Below are 21,743 nucleotides of genomic sequence, written 5' to 3'. Positions count from 1 at the left end.
AGGGTCCCCATTGTCAATCAGTGTTGCTTCCTAAGTGGACAGTTTGATTTCACAGAAGTTTGATTTAATTGGAGTTATATTGTGTTGTTTAAGTGTTCCCTTACTTTTTTTGAGCAGTGTATATATAAATATGCATGTGTGTGTATGTAGGTTTATATTTACCTAAAGTATATGTATAATTTTAATTCCGCTACTATATAAAATCCTAATAAAACACATTAAAGCTTGAGGTTGGAAAGGTTCAAGGAGTCTGAACACTTCTGCAGGCACTATAACATTTTCCCTGGATTTCAGTTAGTCGGTTTGTGAAAACATAAGGCATGTTCTCTCAGGCAGTTCCCACAGCTGTACACTTACAGCTGGCTATTGTTCAACACATTGTTTGTTTCTGACTGATTTCTTTGGCAGCATAGCGAAAGCGCATGTCTGCAAACTGGTTGGAACAAGTGTATGGTGTCCCAACAAGGATGAAGAAAGCAAAAAAAAACTCAAACATGCTCTTATCTCACTTATCACTATGATCAAGTAACAAGGAAAACTGTGCTTCCTTTTATTACCATTGGCCCGCCATGAAAACATTTTTCAGACAGCTATTTGAAAACAACTTCAATAGAAGTGAAATCGTTAACAATATTGAGACTTTTACACACTCGATCTAGTGTGCTGAAGTGGACAGAACACGTCTACCGACACAGCACAGCAATCATACAGGAAAGGTTGGTTTGAGGCATGTGTCTGAGGGAGAGGAGGTGGTGAGGTGCACTGTGGGAGCGGGGAGGGGGGTTGTTGGCCTTCGCTCAAACCCCACTTCTGCCTGTCACTTCTCCTCACAAACATATGGAGCCATTAAGCCACAGACAAGGTAAATGTATGTACCTTCTCTTTCACTTTGCCCTCGTCCGCCTGCCTCTCCCTGCAATCTTGTACAGCACTGCACAATGTGATACAGGCCATGGAAATTCAATCCCCATTTAGTGCCAAATAAAATCACACACAGAAGTGGTTTCAAATGGTGCCAGGTTAGATGTACAGGGGGGTGGACTGTAGTTATTTCCACACCTCCTCTTTTTAGTATTGCTTTCTCTCTGTTTCATTTGCTCTCTGCAGACTGTGACGTAGGATTGGGGGATAATAAATGGCTGGGTGTCTCTCGATGTCATGTGAAACCTGGGAAGGGTCATGTGCCACCTTTCGACTGCTAGGGGGGGGGGGGTCTGGTGTTACAAGGTCTGGGTTTTTTGGGTACAAACTGTCTGTGTGCAGAGGAACCAGACTGTAGCTTGGCATCATAAAGTAAAGAAATTATATTAAAAACGGATTTTTTTTTTTCTCTAAAATGTACATGGATGTTTTCATGTACAGCGCCTGGGTTATAAATGCCACGGTGGAAGAGTGGGGGAGTAGATCAGGTGACGCCATTGCTATATTTCTAGGTTCAAGTGGTGCCATAAAACATAAGTCATAGATCTGCTGAGAGCTGACAGATGAGGTTGAAGCCTTCCTTAGGGTCAAATCAAGTCATGAAGAATAGGCTAGAACAGTGTTTCCCAACGCACACTACCCTGCATGTTTTTTTTTTCTCTGCTTTAACAAACCTGATTCAGACGATTGCAGTTTAGTAAAAGCCACCTGTTAATCAACAATCAATTGAAATTAGGTGTGTTGAAGCAGGGAAACAACTAAAACATGCAGGACAGTGTGTCTTGAGGACCAGGGCTGGGAAACATTGGCTGGAGGACTCAAAACCTGAAACATAATAATACCTTTGGTTCCACTAGCATTAACTTTAAATTGCTAAACCACTTTGTATAAAAACAGTATAAGGATTTTTACATTATTTTCTAGCTATTTTACAATGTAACTTTTTCTAACTCAATTTATATTGTAAGCTGTAAAAAAATGAAAGCCATACTGCAATATATCAGCAATTCTAGCATGGATGTCCTGCTGGGTGAGCTCTTCCTTCTACGTCCTCAGATGTATTTTAATTATTTAACTTTTTTTTGGAAACTATGCTTTTCCTAAGGTCTTGCAAAGCCAGTAGACGTTTTGAAGAATTGTTTTAAACATATTTGGCTCTGGTTTCATTTCTTCATGTATTGTAGATATTATGCTTGTCACAATCTAACTTGTGTTGAAGCTTTAAAAGCAGAGAAAAGTATATTTTATCTTCACACAAAGGATAAAGTTTGAATGAATTTCATGCTGTCTTAAAGAATGTCTTTTCGGTGATGCTTAATTCGAATCCAGGCTTTTAGAAAAAATGTGAAATGGCCGTCATTCAGCACTGATAAAGAAACTTGTATCAGATACTCCAGCATATTTAACACACTGGTGTGTATTTAGTTTTTTTTTACAGTGCCTACTCTTAGAAAAAAACAGATTAGTACCACACTCCTCTTTGACTAACATGCCAAAAAGCAACTGAATTTTTTTGTGGTTTAATTTTAATTACTTTACTACCATCTAAAACTGTCGCACCCTGGGCAAAGGGCCATACTTCCTTTATCAGAAACCGCAACTGCTGCAGTATTTAAAAAAAATCTAATGATAACTTAAAAGAAATTCAACGTAAGTTTAAATGTGACAAGTTACAACACAGAATAGCAAGATACAACTCATAAGGATGTCTATGAGTAAAAATAGGCGAGAAATTTGAGCCTATTCTGCAGGACTGCTAGAGACCAAGTGCCGCCATGTCAGTGAAAACAGACTGAAAAAGTCCAATTTGGCATCTATTTGTTTAAAAGATGACTTGGCGCCTTTATGACTGTGCTTGTCCACCATGCAACATCAGGTCGTTGAGCACAGCTAGTGCAGGAGGTGATGACCTTCTTCCATGGTGCCAGAATGACTCTTTCACTATGATAGCACCACAGGGTTAGGGGAGCCATAAGGGGCTGCCCCTGTGAGCTGTCTCATAATGATAACATCAGATTAGAGCACCTTATAGTCCACTTCATAGAGAACGAGCACAGCAGCACCCTGTACACCCTGCAGATGGTTGGCGATAACATTGTCTGCCATGTGGAAATAATAAAGTCGTGAAAGAAAAGGCCCTCTGACTAAAAACGTTTTCTGACCCTCTTTGCTATTTCATCATGAACTCATGAATTATGCAGCAAACTTACACATTGTGACCCCTGACCATGATTCCCAAATAGCTCTTGTTATTTGAGCTAAAACATTTTCGGTGTCAAATGTATTGCGAAAAGCAAAGTGGTGAAAGACTTCCCTCAGGCACTTTGTTTTTAGCTGTCATGGCTCCATAGTTCCAAAATAGCTGACTTTCGTTTCATGCAGGCTTGCTATAGTTAATTCATTACCTGCTCTACCACACCTTTTAATGCTCTGTTTTGAACCTGACTAATGACTGGTTCTTTTTTTTTTTTTTTTTTTAAGCAACAAAAATGTTTTTGTTTGTATATAGCTCCTCGTTATGATCTCACTCTACTAGCATGTGTTGAGGTCAAATTAATCAGAAGTCATTTGTTGTTATTGTATTTTGAATTAAAAAATGTAATGCTGTGTAACAAGTTTACTTTTTAGTATGACTTTAACATATTTTGACAAGGCATCAAACAAGGCATCAATCAACATGTACTGACAATAAAAAGCCTTTTTCTTTTTTTCTTTTTTTTCAAAAGACGTGCGCCTTCTTTTTTTTCTTGATTCAAAAGAAGAAAGGAAAGAACTAGGCATGCCTTTACTTGCAAGGAACACAGTTTCACATGAAAGGTAATATGGTCTTAAATTATCTATAAAGTATCAACCTAATACCTTATCACTAATTACTGAATTTTACAAGTATATAATTCTGCAAAAGGGTGTTTTAATGCTTGGGTGACTAGATGTTTTAAAGGCGGGTTTATTTCCTGTATTCATTGGGACTACAATAAACACCTTAAAAAAATACTCCCAAGTTGCCAATATGTCAGCATTGTTTTGTTTCTGCACATCATTGTTAAGATCATCAGTCACAGGAGACAGTTTGTAAAAAAACAGAATTAGGTTATAACCCTCAACACATTGTATGCCGCAACAACAAACATGTGGAAGAAGGTGCTGTGGTTATCCCCATCCTAAATATTATGGTCACAGATGACGGGAAAACTAAATACAGGACAATTCAGTAAGAAATGCTTTAAAGGCTACAGTTGATTTGACACTGGGGTGCCAACCAGATCTACAGAGGAATGTTTTGGATCAAAGCATTTGCATATGTTAGAATGCCCCAGACCTACATTGCATCAACAATCTTTGAAAATACTAGAGAGCTGATAGTCATTCAGGCTCTTCATCCAATCTGGGAGAGCATGAGCTGTTTGGAAAAGAAAAATGGGCAAAACAAATAGTTTCTAGATGTGCAAAACTGGAAGATATAACCCCAAAAAACTTGAAGCTGAAATTGTGCTTAAAGGGGTCTCTAAGCCTCAGGGGAGCAACGTATAAATATAAATATACATGCAACATATAAATATACATGCATATGTACCCCACACTTTTTTCAGATTTTTTGTTATAAAAATGTTGAAAAGCATATATCATTTTCTTTTAGACACACACAAGGCATAATTGTGAACTATCAAAAAAAAAACTAATTAAAATGTGATTTATAAATATATTTACATTGCGTTGTAAATTAGCCATAAACTTTCAGATTAAAATTAATTCCTTCGTATAAATATATGAGCAAAAAAAAAAAAAAGAAGAAGAAGACGACGACTTAATTAACAAGCATACCTGGCTTATAAGACATTCCAGGAGGGAAGAGAAAGCCTTGCTGGGCGGCAGCTGCTGCTGCTAGAGTGCGTTGGTCGTGTGGAAAGATGGGGATCATGAGCGGAGGCATGTGACCCTGGACCTGCTGAACAGATAGGGAGCAGAGATCAGAGAGGGGCCCCGAGCACAGCCATGGCACACACAAACGTGGAGCATACAGAGGGGGAGGCTAGATCACAGCTCTTCCTAACGCGTGCTGACAAGGGGCTCCGTGGCAACGACGGCGCTCGTGCGCTTGCACAATACCTGGCCGAGCTACGCCTGTTCTTAATCCAGGCCGCAATTTCACCTTGGTACATCAAAGGACCTGAAAAGTCACATTGCTGGGAGGAATGAAGAACGGAGAGCAGCAGAGTACAGTAGTCTTACGAGAGGCGCTACAAAACATATCTACAGTTATTAACAGGATTACTTCACCACTTCAGAGAAAGAGCTACCAGTATAAACACACACCTTTCTCCCAATGGAAACTCATGGAAACTACTTACACAATTCCAAATGATCATTCAATAAGAAGGCAAACCAATGAAATAAATCTAGCAAATTATACCAGCTCTTTCTTACATAGAAAGCTCTTCACGGCCAAGGACCAAGCTACATCTCAGACTTCAATCACAGCTACACACCATCAAGAATGCAGGATTCATCTTAGGTCAGCTAAATAAAGATTCCACATAAAATTCATGTTACAAAAAGGAAAAAATAAAAATTAAAAAAATTACTTTGTTAAAATACAGCCTGTTTTGTTTACATTTCTTTTCATGCAAGCATATTCTTAAGCTATATTTTGCAATTCATTTTGTGTATTTTACAAACACCTGTTATTAATATTTTCTTTAAAGAATGTATGTTCATCTTACAAGACTTAGGACTGTTCATTTTTATGTATAGAGCAAATATATTTGGATTAAAAAAAAAACAGCATTTAGCTTATTGAGATTCAACATCAGCCCAGTTGCAAAGAAATGTAATTGAAATATAATAATAAAAAACCTTCTTCATTTGTGTGTCAAGGATAGTTGAGTAGCTCATTTTCCCTAAGTGGTGTGTGTGTGTGGCCAACATGTTGCGAGTCCAATTTTTCTGTCATTTTCAGCTTCCTGAAGCATTGTGACAGGGAGCAGACTGACTACCCCGACTTGCGAGGGTTAATCGAGCAGCGAGCCAGATCACCTCGGGGGAACCAGACTGGGAAATAGGTTAATAAAGGTCATCCCCCAAAATAAACACTTTACAGAATGTTTCCCCATTCATCCCCCTTAAAATCAACTCGCAATAAAACCGGTCTGGGTGCAATTACTGCCGCTGCATTGGGGCATGAAATCAACCTGTCCCACGTTCTGGCTGAAGTCTGCTATGAACTCCACTTTGTCAGCCTGTGCAGCTTCACCCCCCCTCCACCCCTGTGGACTCTTTCTTATGGGAGTACTTGCACCCAGTTTATCTCGCAGCTAGCAAGCCAAACCCACTAAAGACAACTTTATTGATTTGTCCAGAGGTGCAAAGCTAGACTGAAAACTAAATAAACACAGGCATTTTATGTCTACTGAGCTTTTGCAAAAGTGCAAGTGCAGAAGTTGTGAGAAAGAAGTGTTAAAAAAAAGTGTATGCAATACTTCAAAAAGTAATTCTACAAAATTTGCTGCCGATGAAGAAAAATAAATGCCTCAAGGAGTCTGTGACAAATATCCTTCGAAAACAATCTTCAAAGGGACTGGTTGGCCAAGTTTCCAAGCTGGACGAATGAAAGATGGAGTTTGGCCTTGCATGTTTGGAACATATGGAAAAACACAATAATTAATGTCACAACATGAGGCGGGGCAGGGCAGGAGGGATTATGGAGGGGGAGTGGACACTGGGGAACACAGCCCTGCTCTGTCTCTGTTTGAACAGTTTAAGCAGCCAGAGCTGTACATACACTAGCTAACGGGCATAAAAGCGCCCCCTTGTCTCTATCCTTATAGCTAAAAATGTCACGTGGCAGTAACATTTTTTAGGAATTGGCTAAAAATCTTTGGCAATAAATTAAAGCAATAATTTATTCATTTTTACCTAACTAAACTAAATTAAATAGATGAAGTCGTCTGGTTTTAATGGATTGTCTTTAACTACTTTGGGTACTATTAATATACACATGTGCTGAAAAGCACACAAAACAGCACCCAAGGATACACTGTCAATGATTGCAATCATGTGAAAGGTCAAATGTGACCACATAAGCAAACATAGCAAACCTCTACAGAAAGCCGTGCTGCTGTATACTGAATGATTTCCACTCAAAGCGTCTGATGCATGGATGAATTTTTCTCCAGTAACACTAAATGATAAACTTTAAGTGAGACAATTTCTTCTGGGATATCAGCTTTTATTACTGTTATTATTTTAAAATATGGAGGCGAATGTACAACATCCGCTGAGGCGAAGACAGAGAGGAGAAGCGCGCTGGAGGGGAAATAAATGCATTGACTGTGAATGGCTGTGATTTGCAGTAATGAGCTCCGGGCATTAAAGTTTAATTTACAGCCACTAATGTCAGGGAAAAAAAGCAAATCAGATTTTTGAGGAACTTCAGGGTGTCAACAAATACCGGAGGTTACTTGAGCTGTCAATTAAGAGCTGTCAGAGCAGATTACAATGTTTTCATTAAGACTCTTTTTTTTTATTGGATAATCCTGAGTGCAAAAGTAAAAGAAAAATATATTTTAAAACATAGGGGAAGATGGAGAATGTATGTGGCCTCCGCTATGTCTCGGTTTCTACAAGTCCAACCCTCCCTCGCCTTTAAGAGTTACCCTCAAGTTCATCTTCATGTGGGCTGTGTGCCCAGGACATTTCTATTGCCAAGATGATCTTGAAGAGTTGGAGAGTGAAGTGGAGCAGATGTGAGGGGGGCGGCGGGGTGGCACTCGGGCAGCGTCCTCCCTTCTCCTCATAAAAAACAGGAGCATTGTTGTGCTGGCACTGCTCTTCCTTTGTCTTAGCACTGCTAAGCACTGGATAATGTCATTTCACACCATCTGCCCCCAGGCTTCATTAAAGATACATGAATGGGCTATCTTATGAGGAACAGGTGCTATTGTTTGTCCCTCAAGACCCAGCACTAAGGATCTGACTCGGAATACTTGAAGAGGAGCATCTGTAGTGATCAGTCAGACAGACTTGGCTGAGGCCCCCGTCTCCGCCAGCACGCTCTCCAACAGAGGTTTCCGGGGGAACTCAGCCGCCTTGCTACATGTATCATCAATTCAGATGACCTGATGAAGTCTGTAGCAGGCCAGCGTGCAATCTGTTTCCCTCTCGAGGAGATGCTGCTTTTTGATAAATAGAGTCAGCTTAGCCATCTAGTTTAAGTGGGAGACTTTGCAGTAATCAACTAGGAGATATGTTTTTATAAGATGAAAGAAAATCACAAATTGTTCTTTATTCATTGCTTTGTGTAGAATTCATTATCTCCTAGCTTGTTTTTTTTCTGACAAACTGTGCACTTATTTTAATGACACATGTAATTAATTGGCTGAAAAAAAAAATGCCCCAAATCTCTTTTCTTCACTCTTTTCTGTTTATTTGAATAGTAACATTGTCCCCCAAAAATGTAAAAATCCTAAACTTGACAACTCTGAAAACAGCACAAAAACGTGAAATTCAGTTAAAGCCAAATTCCTTCTATTCAATAAATTTTACTTAAGATAACCACAAGCAAGTCTATCGAAACATTGCAATTTTCTAATAACGGACTTCTGTTATTATTATTATTTATTTTTTTTTTTTCATTTTTCCAAAATCACATTTTCTGATAAAAACACTGACATGGTCTATATTTATTTTCTCTGCTGTATTACAAAAAAAACCAAAAAAACATTTAGTCTCACTTCTAATAAGATATTTTGAAATGAAATGTTTAAAGGAATGAATGTTCATGAAAAAAATGGGGTTTAATATTTTATTTTTTTATGCATGGTGCACTTTACACCATGAATCCCAGCAACTACTTAAACGCTCAGTGCAAATCGAGATGTACAGCGAATTACAGTGCTCACTTGGGACTCTGTCAACACCCATGCTCCTCCCTGTCTGTTACAGCCTCTACAAGGAACACAGGAGGGCTTTTTCCATCTGAACCATTTTGCACTCACATGTACTGATCTGCTCCAAGTTGTCTATGTACTGTAGGATATGCAATCAATGTAAAATCAGTTTTTAGAATTTTTTTCCTTCTTATTAACACCACTTAGTATGGACAGGAATAGTATTGTCCTTGTCAGGAGAATAGTTGTTAGCTTTAAAGTAACTGATTTCTTATAAGACTGATTATATGTTACTTGGCACCTTTTGCACACCCTTCAAACAAAATCTGTATGATTTGCATCCATGAGACTTGTAAAAGTTAAGGTCTTTTGAGGGATTTTAGAAAAAAAATGTTTCCACGTTTAGATGATGACAGATTTCTCTTCTATTTAAGAGTACTGAAATCTCATTAAAATCTAATTTTAATAAGAAAAAAATAATTTTTAGAGGCTGTTAGATCCCTTGTTGCATTTCTTTTTCACATTTTCTGCTGGCGGAGTTAAAAGATTTCACCTAGGGAGGGTAGACTCCAGCTGTTGGTGTAAGAGCTGATGGTTCACACCCGTGCCCCACCCCCACCCCTCGCCCTTTCCTCCTCGTGTGCCCCTACAGAGCTGTACACCAATTGGAGGTGAGAAGAAATGACCTTTTGTGAACAATTTAAAACAAAAATGATCTTGAGCTCCATGGCAAGTCTGGCTTCACCCCATTTCTAGCTCACACACCAAAGCTGACACTAACAGCGGGATATGTTTAACATTCGCCACTGTGTACAGCCCGCTGAGTGTACACTGAACAGAAGCCTTAACAGGAAAAAAATAAATAAAAAATCCACAGTGGAAGCAATTCTGCTGAATACTCTGCCTAAGGATTTTCTTCCCTCCAACCCAACAATCAGCAGTTCTTTCAGCACGCATTGCTGCTTTGCTACTTGCTCGCTCATTGCCATACGCTGAACACTCAGATCACACAGCAGACACATACATTGATCAAATATGTGATGGTGTTTGGATTTGTCTGTAACTAATGGTAATCAGACGTACAGATCAATAGATCTGAAGCAGACTTTGATGCTCCAGACTCCTGCTTCTGAATGAAGGTCTTCATATTACCACCCACTCAACTGAAGGGCATTATTCCTGCTTGTCTGCTCTGGAAATTAGAATAGGGAGGGCAAATGCACTGGAGAGACTCAGGTCACCAACAAAGGGCCCTTGTCTTGATGAAGTCTCCGACCTTTTATCATCAAGAGAGAGAGAGAGAAAAAAAAAAAACAAGATACAAGAAAACCTTTTATAGGCGTTTGTTCAAAAGTCAAAGACTACCTACAAGTAAGAAAAACTTCCAGTTTTTTTTCTGCAAATTGTTGGGGTTGAGCACATACCCCTAAATTAAAAGTAGGCACAGTGTGTTTTGGCTGGAGACAGATGGCACATTCGCTGTTTGTAGTGCTAAAAGCTGCTTGGGATGAAATGCAACAAACGTTCAGAAGAAATAAGGCGATCCATAGGGAACCACCACTTGTTACTAATTCCTTCAACAGCACAACAATCTGTTTTGGACAACCGTCAGTTCAATATGTCTACATTATGTACACAGAAACTTGAAGGCAGGATTGTGCAACCCTTTGACACACCAAAACACCCCACATCACAAATCTCTCCTCTGTAGCCGACGTCTCCGATGTTTTCTGAAATCCTGGGTAAAACTACTGAAAATGTGTGTTTAAAATGTAAAATTAAACTTTATTATTTTCATGTATCTGTGTATGTGTGTGTTTGTGCCTTGCATGTGGGTCTAGGCAAAAAGTGTACTGGCCTGGTTGCCCTGCAGTGTTAGTGGACACACATCCGAGATGGAAAATGAAATATAACGACATACTCAATAAATTAGAATATGTATACCCATGAGGCTGGTTATTAGTCAGATTAAAAGTTCCTTTTGAAAAGAACCTTTAAGCAGATATTAAAATTATTTTTTTTTATTAAGCCCACATTTGTGAGAAGTATTGTTTAAATACTATTGTATGTGAAAAAATTATCATAATTAACAGGAAAAGAATTGAAAACAGATTGAAAACATTAGCGTGTGTTTATTCAACCTATTTAAGACGTTTCACTTTGTGAACTGAGCTGTTGCAGTGAATTAACCTTTCACTGACGTTCTAATTTATTAAATATTGCTGTAGATGAAATAGTAAAGCATAGACTTTGTTGTGAAGGCTGATGTAGGTGACGAGAGCGCTTAGTTTCCATAATCTTGTGGAAAAAACAACACAACAAAATCTAGCATTACACAATGTCAATAAAGAATACCTATAACAGAATTTTCTTCCTGACTTGACATCAACTTTTTTAGTTGTTACAAACAGATGGGGATCAATGGTCTGTGTTATTGTCCTGCGAATACAACCTAACTATGTGCTTATACAGCTGTGGGAATAAGTAAATTCCCTCAGAGCTGTTCTCCAGTAGCCTCAGTCAGGTGGTAAAGAACATTAGACATGGGACAGTCAGATAAACCGGTATTTTAGTGTGATTTAAACTTGGTTTGGGGAGAGGGAAATAGAGGGATTTAACCGTATCAAGCTTGCGAAATACAGTCAGCTTAAGGTTTGGAATATCTTTGGATTTTTTTTTATTTTTACAAAATATTTGCAATATAATCTGCTCTCTGCGGACTTGGCATCGCATGTGTAATATATTACCAATGTCTGCAAAAAATATTTCTTCAATGTATTTAAAATAGAAGGGAAAGCTCTTATTATTATTTAGACCAAAATATGACACCAGCCCTAATTTACATGATTTGATTGTCCACATGACGGTGGGGTTTCCCCCTTTCACGGTTATTTTTTTCCCCCAACAAACTCAGGCTCTGTCTCGATTATTGCCTCCCAGCTGCTGGGGCCACACAACACAACAGAGCCCCTTCTGTTGTTCAGCAGAAAAACTCCTGTCAGGAGGGGCGACTTTATTAGACACACAAGTTTGCTGAGACTTTCAAACACTCTCAGATATCACCATAATGTCGGCTCAGAGAAACCACAAAATTTGTGCAAGATCAAACGCCGCCAAGCAAGACCACTTTATATTTCAGATTTTCCAATGAAATTTAAGGAAACGCTAAAAAAGATATTTGCAGAACTGAGTCAAAGAAAACAAACAAAAATATTTTCTTTTCTGCTGCAAACTGAGCAGGACAAAATAGCTCATTATATTCTGCTCTGGAATGCTTGGGTTCTCCTTCCTCCCCCCACCCCAAAACAAAAAGCTCCTTTTTTTTTGCGTTAGCCATAGGCTGAATGCTTTCCTTTGCCACCCCTGCCCTGAGAAAACACACTCCTGTTTCTTGCTGCCTGTACACAGTTGAGCTTATTAATGCAGCTCCTTCAGTCCCTGTGAGTGTGCCCACTGCTGAGGATGACGACCCAATGCAAAGACAAAACAGTTTGCACAACGTTAGCTGAGAAAACACAGTTAATGCAGTGGGGGAGAGGAAACTAAATCAACAACACAGTGGAGGACGTGTTCTCCCTCTCCTGATATTTTTCCCTGCAAGCGTTGCAACATAATGGGCGCTAAGTGTAGCAGCTTTTCCTCTTTCCAGTGTGGGTTTAAGAAGCTCTAAACAGGTGCAGCATTGTAAAGTTCAGGGTATTTGCTCACTTATCAAGATTAATTAACACTATGAAGATTTGACAGATAATCTACCGTCTTGTGTTGTTAGATGTCCAAGCTGATAGAGAGCTGGAAATTTGAGGAACCCTCAAGTGTGATTTTGCATACTGCTGTTTATTTGGTGCCTCTCTTGTGAAGCTTTTTAATTATCGCTGCTTAAACTGTTGAGGTGTCTGCATAGAACATCAACTTACACAAATACATAGCTTTATTTTGTAGTTTGCTGCAACAATAATCTGCTTTTGTCAACTTTCTCACCTCAATGGCAGAGAACCTGCAACAGAGTACATCTGTAAGTATTGCTATAAACTTAAAACTAAAAAAAACTTGTCATGATACCATACCAATTTTGAGCAAAAAAGCAATTTCCCCCAAAATCAAACAATTAGTCGGTGTTTACCAGAAATTATGTTCTGAGACGTTTTTTGCAGAATCAACATGTTTTTAAGTTTTAACGGCCTACCTAAATTCATACCAAAGTCTCTTGGCTACATTTTCTTTAGCAAAATATAATTGCAAACTCTAATTTAAGTAACAAAATTCAAAAACCGCAAAGAGGCAAAAAATTTCACAACATGGTACACAAATTAACAGCAACATGAATGGGTACAAAGTGAAGTTTTCTTCCACATGAGGTTTAAAGCTACGTTTTCATTAAATAATGGACAAAATATTAAATTACATGAGATTGGAACCCTTTTATGATTACTTGTCTTCAATGATTGATGTAAATGCTAAACTACCGAAAGAACGAAATTCAAAGGCTAAGTACAAGAGAATGAAATGTTCTTTTTATGGGTAAGAAATGGAACCAGGAAGGATGGAAAAACAATCTGCAAGTATGAAAGGCATTGACTTGTTGCTAGGGAACTATGCGGTCATTTTTAGTCACAAATTTAAATATAAAATCAACATCACTACTCAACACATTATTTAGCTAAAACATGTCTATGTTTGAAAAAATGAATTAACACATCAGAAACAATCCTGGGACATCTGAAAAAAAGGGTCTGATAGGGTTTTGAACTTTTCTAATTTCCAAGAGTGACTGGCTGTGCTACGCCTCCAATATTAAAGCTTGAACTTGAACAGAAACAGGAGATTAAACTGCAGCTATGTAATTTATGTATCTCTCTTCAGTAATAACAATGTAAAAGCTTTTGTACAGTAATTTAAAAATATTATGAAATTGCCTTTTCTTTTCACCAACTAAATGGGTGGGTTGTTGGTGGGGGCACCCAAACTATGTCAAATAAATTTGTTATATTTAATAATGTCTTAACTACGTTGTAATGCTAGCAAATCGTCACTACCGTTGCTCACATTTGAACTACCTATTTGTGCATCATTAAACTTCAACAGAGCTGTGATATGACTTTAGTGATGTGGACACGACTTTTTTTTAACATCAGCATTTCTTCTGCTTCCTGACAAGTAATAACATTTAATAAGTAATTAAATTGGTGCTTCCCACCTCACAAATGGAGTTCACTAAATGGAATTATTTGTAGGAAAGTGTCAATATATCAAATAACACATACTAATGAGTCAAGCAACCGCTTTCTTTTATCTTCCGTCTTGCTTGTACACATCTTCATCAGCTAACAGTCTTCTTAAATGGAGGATGAAAATGCTGGACCGAGGCTCCCTGGGAGAGAGCCAAGGCTGTCTTACTAGGCTGTTAATGCCTCAACATAATCGTACAAGGAGGCTAACACAGAGCTCATCAGCAAACACAAGAGTCGGACTGTGTGCACAGCAGTACACAGTTTCCCACTTTGAATGCACACATGATCATTTTCCTGCTCTATAATTCTCTTATTATTATACTAACAGAGCCAGTCTGCTGCACTAATTGGGCGACTTATGCATTCTCTTTAACAATGTCCATTTTGCTTTTCTTTTTTCTTTTTTACTCTTTGTTACTACATTATTAGGGACCTCACACTGAGAAATTCAGTTTTGCTGTGGAGACAACAAAAGCACAAATTAGATCTGTTATTCTTATATTAGCACCCAACTGATCCATGTTTATTTAAACTTAATTGGATGATTTAAAATATTTACTATGATGGTGCAGTTTAAATTTTCTTTTGTGCTCTATTAAACTGTGACTAAACAAAAAAAAAACAAAATGGATAAAAAAAGAAATGCGTTTTTATAAGACACTGTACAAAAAGTTTTTTTCAGTGCTTTGTACTTATTTATTTGATCTGAGGAAAGCTTTTGAGTTTGATGCAACATAGCTGCATAAAACCTAACATTCATTTTTGCCAAAATAATGAAAATGTTACCATGGCATTTAAAAACCTTAATCTACTGTTAAGATACATTTTACTTTAAGTCACCATACCAATTTTGAGCAAAAAAGCAATTTCCCCCAAAATCACTCAATTAGTTGGTGTTTAAATTACTGTATTAAGCAATGGGGTAATTTCTTTCAGAAATTATTTGCGTAAAATGTGTCAAAAATAGGCTTCACATTCAAATACACATCAAGAGGTCAGGGATGAAGGATGTGACTAAATATTTTGCAATGGCACTGCGTCTTCCTGTGCCACTGGAAACAAAAGACAGAAAAGCAACAAAACTTTAATTAAAATCCTAACATACGTCTGAGTTACACAAATAACTTAATAGAAATGTGCTGCTAAATGTTAGATTGTATACCTTCTGTTGTGTTTTCCTTATATCTCACATTCTTGCAGCAGTGTAGTTTCTCTATTTTATGAGTCCTTGCACAATGGTTTTGTAATTATTTTTCTCTTTTGCATTTTTAAACCTTTAGTCCCCTAGTCTCTCTCTCTACACCATTAAAGATATGTGAGAAAACCTCAGACAGATTGAAGCATGTTGAGAACAACAATATAGTGTCCTTTTCTCTTTTAAACTTATGTTTCCCTTTATAAACTGGGGAGAAAGACATGCAGTGTTTATGTATCCTTGTGGAAACAAGGTTAAAGGTAGGATTTACAGGCACAGATAATGTGAGCGGGGTTAGAGTTTCAAGGCCAGACCATGAGTAGGTAGAGGCCAGCGGGTCAAAGGGAAATAAACAGAACCAGACCCAACACAACCAGTAGAAGTAGAATAGTAGAAGGTTTTGAAAACAAGCACAATCTGAATGATTGTAATTCCTTCGAAATTATTATCCCTTAGATCTCCTAACCGACTGTCTTCTCAGAGTTGCCACATAAATGTCACAGTCAATGACAAGCAACAATGTCAGGACATTCATTGTGGTTTTTTTTGGTCACCGTGTTAAATGATGTTTCACATTTAAATTAAAAGTTCTGGATTAAAAGTGCCCCTCTGTTTCATCTGGTGAGCTCTGCCTTCTCTTGTCTGCTTATGAAGATAAAGTTCACCCTGACCTTTCAGCCTGTATTCATCCTCTTGATGTTTGTATCAATGTGCACATCCAATTGCTGGGCACAGTCAGTAACCTCTCTGAATGTATACAGCTGTTTGCATGCCTCTGCACCACAGTTGTAAAAGTTGCGTTTAGGCAAATACCCGATCTTGGGTTGCTTACACATAGTTTACTATTTTTTATTTTATTTTTTTGCATTTATTAAAAGTGAAAAAATGACATAATTTCTAAATAAAATGAGCTGTAATGAGTGAAGAAAAAATAACTTGAATGTTCTTCACCTCACAATCACTGCACAGTAGCATAAAAAGATAAGTAGCTGCTTGGACAAACTAGTTATCTATTGATATATATGTTAAATTGTGACATGTCTTACAAAGTCCTGAATGGTGTTCCAAATTTCCAACCAAAAGCAGTTGATCTAATCCTAGGATTGAATTAGTGCCAAGATGATTTCAACGATGAGGGCCGGACTGAAGGAAGGAAAGGAAAAAAAAAAAAAAATGGTCCTGACGGGAAAACACACAAAGCCTGGAGCTTTAATTTTTGATAAGCCCCTAACACTTCAATCTGCTATCTTAAAACAAGTGACATTGTAATCCCGTGGGACAAAGACTAAATCTCTCCCCCTTTCTTTTAGGCATGATGAGAAAGGATAAAAAGAAGGCTATTCAAAAAAGAAACTTAATTGAATTCCATGCTGGCTTGCTCCAAAGTGGACCCAGACTAAACCTCTACAATACTTCTAAGAGATTCAGTCTTCATGCTATAAAGTCTTGGAAAGCACACATATAGTGCCAACAACAGTCTCTGGTCGCAATCTCCATGGTTTTATTTTTTAGACTGTTTAAAATATGCACCGTGTGATCGCTCACATCATCAATACATGACCTAAGTAAGGCCCTCTCCCTTGGCTTCCTCTCTAAAGCCAAACAGAAGGACTTTGATAGCAGCAGGGTTACCAATAAAGTTTAGTGCTCTCAATGCTAAAAGCAGGGTAACCAAATCCCCCAATACTGTGAATCACTTTGCGGACAAGAAGCTTGTATATAGAACTAATTAAGCAAAGCTGTTATATATTAAAATAGCTGAGGCACTTTTTAAGAGGCAGCAATAACGAAAACAGAACCACAGAAAATACTTCACAGAGATCAGCTCTGACTCTCTTATCTACTTGCCTTGATGCTTCATCACAACTGTGGATAACTGGAGGAGTTGGTTTAAGAAGAAAGCACACATTCTGGTTTGAATAACTTATTGGCTAAACAATGTTACACAAGGTGAAACTTGGGTGGTATGTACCCAGTAGAGTCAAGGGAGGCTGGTGGATAGTCAAGCAGATGGCCAGCGCACGGGATTCTTTTATTTAATTGTAAATGTGTCTGCGTGTGTGGGTGTGTGTGTGTTTGTGTTTTAATCCTGTAAGATCTGAGGCAGGGGAAAAGCTGGATAACTGGGCTCTGCAAGGAAGGACTTTGCTTGTATCTCTGTTCAAGTGTTTGAAATGGATATTCAGAAGAGCATTCCCATACACTCTCAAATCTCCAAGCCCTTTTAAAAATTATTCATCAAGTGGAATTTTCAGGTGTCATTTCTCTGTAACTTTGTGATAAAATCAAGAGGCTCTAAAAGTGAGATTTTTTTTTAAAGTGGTGCCCTTATGCTCAATGATTACAAGCAAAGGGTCCTCAAAGAAATGAGTAGGTCTAGCCCCTCACTGGTCGATACGACACTTAATTTAAGAGTCACTCCCCCCCCCACACACACACACACACGCAAACACACCCCTTAGTGTAATGCTCTTCGCTAGTTTTCAGTGGAAATTAGTACTCAAACATCTTCCCAAAAGATCGTCAACTATTAAAGTAAAAGGTTGAGGCTACTGGAATCTCAAGATTTTGTTAAGAGTACAATGCATCTCTCAAAAGAGGCACTTTGCTGTCCAGACTAGTTTTGCAGCAGTCTGATGCTTTTAAAAAGAATCTGTTGAGCAAAAATACATCTTCAAAAAATCCTTCCAAAAAAAAAAAATCTTTAAAAATCTTGAATAGAAATGTTGACGTTGCTGCTTCGTGAATAATTTGCTTCCAAGTTATGTGTAATGAATAGGACAGAATAGGGAGAGTTAACTCTTAAAAGAATAAGCACGGGAGGCGGCGAATGGAGAAGGATGTGCCTGACACCAAACACACCCAGCAGGATAACATTAGCTTCACAAAGGTAGCCAAGTTCGCAGCCTTGACCAGCGCAAGTGACCAACCACAGATTATCTTGTGCAGTTTGAACAGATCAAGCTACGGGCTGACTGGGTGGTCTTTCACTGCAGCTCTGTGTTAAAGAGTGCATGCAAACAAACACGAGTAGTACTGTGGTATCAGGAAGAAAGAGCATGAAATATGCAAGTTTTGAAATGTCTGCATCAGCTTAGGTAAACCATGAGGAAATACACACATCTTAAAGACAACGTAAGCTTCTGCAGTCCATGTGCCGTGTGAAAGCATGTACCATTGCCCTTCTGGGGATGACTAATTTCAGAAGCATTTACCAGCCTCTTTCCTGTCCTCCACCTCTAGGCTCTCTTCTATCAGCAGCACTCATTAGCCGTTGTTACTTTTACCCCCTCTTTTTTGTTCATTAAGATGTGTTAATTATTCACCTCCATATTTTAAAAACCCTCCTGATTACCAACAGGCAATTAACATTTGATGAGAATGATGACTGTTAGTATGACACAAATATTAAAGATAAAGGAGTAAGAGATACAAAAATGAAAAGAGGCATGTAAGGTACTTTTTATTGTTTGATTTTACCCGTGTGTGCTACTAAATCCGAGTCACCGTAGCAACATCGGTGGGTTAATTGCCTTGAAGAGGCAGAAATGTTGGAGTAATCTGAAAGTAGGAGGTGTAAGCTGCTGCGTGTTAGAGGGCCGACAGAAATGCATGCACTGACCTGGATCTGCTGCTGAAGGAGGTTGATTTTGTGCTGCTGTTGCAGAAGCTGCTGTTGTTGTCGTGCAATCTGGTTGAAAACAGAAGCAAAAGAGAAAATTAAATAATCCCTTAAACTGAGATAAATGAGGAGAGGAACTTATCGCTTCTTGATAACATTATGTGGTTAAACGTAATTCGGGCCAGTTTCTGTACAGTAAATTGAAATTCCTTGCAAAAGTATTCACACCCCTTGGACTTTATCATGTTTTGTCACATTTCAACTGCAAACTTCCTCTAATGAAACTCTATGGCATAGACTGACAATAAAAAGAGCATAAGAAAAACCTGGAAGAGGAAGAGACATTGTTTTCAATTATTTTTGTAAAAAGAGTAATTGAAAACAATATTTTTTTTTTCAATTATGTTGTATCATGAAAAATGTTTGAAAACCTTCCACATCACAATATTGTAGAACTTTATGTTGGTTTCTCTCTCAAATAAGAATGACAAAATACATAGAGGTTACGACATTGCAAAATATTTTTTAAAAAACGCTCAGGAGGTGTAAATATTTGCAAGACACTCTCTGTGCAGAGATACCGGAAGCATGATGGGCACTAAAACAAGCATACTATTCTGTAACTCTTGTTTGAGCGTAGCAAAACCATTTGGTTTGCTTCTGAATAAATGTAAAATGGCCTGTGCAAGAAAGCAGAGTGTGCATTTGTCTATGAGCGATATGAATGATTTACAAGACAGACAGCCATGGTTATGATGGAGATCCCCAGTGCAGGTGGAGTGTGACTGACAGAGGTCCCTGCTGCCCTTATGCGAAGCGAGGCTTCACCGCAATCTTTCTCATCTGAGCGCCCACCTCCATCTACACGCTCACTTCATTGAGCATGACAACTGGGTTTTAAGTGTCATTTAATTTTCAATTTTATATATAATTACAAAGTGTTCTCTGTAAGATATCTGCCGTCTGCAAATGTGTCAAGATTAATTTGTGCTGGCTTCCTCACAAGTGTCAACAGTTAATTACTGCGTTGTATCTTGATGGCTTGATGACATTTTAGCTCTCAGCGGGCTCTCCCTGTCTAGTGCGGCACATCCCAAATTTATTAATGTTTCTCCATTTTAAAATAAAATGAAATGTATTTTATTGTGGTTCAGTTGAGCTGCTTGCTTGTCCCACAAAGCTTTGGTACTTGTGGAGTTTGCAGATGAGCGTCATTGATTAAAAAAGAAAATCAATACTGTTAATGCATTATTAGTGTACTATGACCAAATGTATCAGTCCAAGGTGTATGGTAAATCTCTTCATTTACCACAGGACAGTTTGAGAGTGTGCTGAGGAAACTCTGAGTGAACTCCTTGCTGATAATTGACTCATAGCCATTAGAGTGGCTGGTGATAATAAAAGTGTCGCCCGTGTGGATAGTTAGTGTCCTTATTTCTTCCCAGACATTAACACACTTCATGGCCTGTGCTAATTTGCTGATTTGTACAATATGGCTCATTGGCCAGATTTGTGCTGCAAATCTAATGCCCGGCTTGTTATAATAGGAGGACAATTTATAAGATATGGAGGCCTTCCATGTTTAATATAATGTTTAATTCACACATTGCCACGCATTTGTTAGCACAAGTCATAATAAGGTTTTTTTTCCTGCCACAGCACAAACGTGGGTGAGCGAGCATGACTGAAATATCGGAGGAAATATTGAGAGTAGCATCTCTTAAACGACTTATCATTCGGCATTCCGAGATTTTATTGGCACACCTCAGGCATGAAAAAAAAAAAGATCTAAGTGACAATTTGTTACAAATGGATTTAATGAGGTTTATTACAGAGGCACGGAGGGTAATAGAATAAACAATATTGGAGGAGGAATGACAGTGCGTGTTGTAAATAACAAGGATAAAATGTTGACAGTAAACAGGCTGTTAACTGAGATGCAGACGAGAGGAGAGAGTGATTACATCCCTGAACGTGCTAAAAAGGAAGACGGGACGCAGTTACCTGCTCCTGCTGCTGTCGAGCCAACTCCATTTGCTGCCTCTGTTTCTCCATCTGGGAAGCAGCAAGCTTCTTCTGCTCATCGTGGGCAGCCAGGAGCTGCTCTCGCAGACTTATCAACTGGGTGATCATTGTGGAGAGCTGGTGCTCCTTTTCTGCCAGACCCTCTGGGGTACCTGTGAAAAGCAGGAGAGGGCAGGTTTAGAGGGGTTAAAAGCGAGATACTTGTGATTCATCCCTGGAAATGAATTAAGAACCTCAAAGGCTTGAAACCAGAGTCGACCAAAAGCATAAACAAACTAAGCAGCTGCTTAAGGCCGTCGCACCAGTAGGAGGCCCCCCAGCAGCACCAACATTATCACAGAAGTCAGGTTAACAAAAGTGAAAGAATAACTTCAATGTTAGTTGCACAAAATGAGAATTGTGCAGCTGAAAAGCATGTTATTTCAAATGTTACTAGTATATAACAACGAAATAATTACCAATTCACAGAAAAACAAACACATTATTCAAGTATGAGTAGAACAGCTGTGATGAGATGCATCCGTTTATAATTCTATGTTAAAAAAAAAATCCAAGTTGCTCTGATTAAAGAGGAGACTTATGTTGTGAATAAACTCCTGTAAAACTCTTCTTCTGCTGACATTTCTGAGGTGCTAGAGTATCAATTTAGCAGCAGAGACACCTAGTGTTTGGGAAGAGAACTGCAGCGTGCGATCGAAAAATAAAGACTATCTCGAAGTAACGTTTTGAAAAAAAATTAGAACTGCATAAAGTAACTATACAAAAATTTTTGGAATGTTTTCTTCTCTCTTCAATTAAGTTCTCATCATAGCTATTTTAATATTAAGTATTATTTTTAGCTATGACACTAGCTTTAGCATTCTTCT

The 21,743-nt window shown here is 38.3% G+C and overlaps 1 protein-coding gene across 6 annotated transcripts in view; it reads right to left on the bottom strand.

Annotated features, from left to right (window-relative positions):
• The window catches only part of sox6 (SRY-box transcription factor 6), a 138,957-nt gene that overhangs the window by 35,456 nt on the left and 81,758 nt on the right, over window positions 1-21,743 (bottom strand). For 5 of the 6 annotated variants that reach the window (XM_008405228.2, XM_008405227.2, XM_008405230.2 and 2 more), the window contains 3 exons: window positions 20,857-21,029; window positions 18,853-18,921; window positions 4,744-4,867 (listed from right to left, as the gene is read on the bottom strand). In XM_008405228.2, coding sequence (XP_008403450.1) covers window positions 4,744-4,867; window positions 18,853-18,921; window positions 20,857-21,029 — 366 coding nt within the window. The remainder of the gene's footprint in view (window positions 1-4,743; window positions 4,868-18,852; window positions 18,922-20,856; window positions 21,030-21,743) is intronic. The other variant, XM_017304046.1, reaches the window with a different exon arrangement.

The sequence above is a fragment of the Poecilia reticulata genome, linkage group LG3, assembly GCF_000633615.1.
Source record: "Poecilia reticulata strain Guanapo linkage group LG3, Guppy_female_1.0+MT, whole genome shotgun sequence".
In the NCBI taxonomy this organism is placed as follows: Eukaryota; Metazoa; Chordata; class Actinopteri; order Cyprinodontiformes; family Poeciliidae; genus Poecilia; species Poecilia reticulata.
This window is presented reverse-complemented; position numbering and strand designations above follow the sequence as displayed.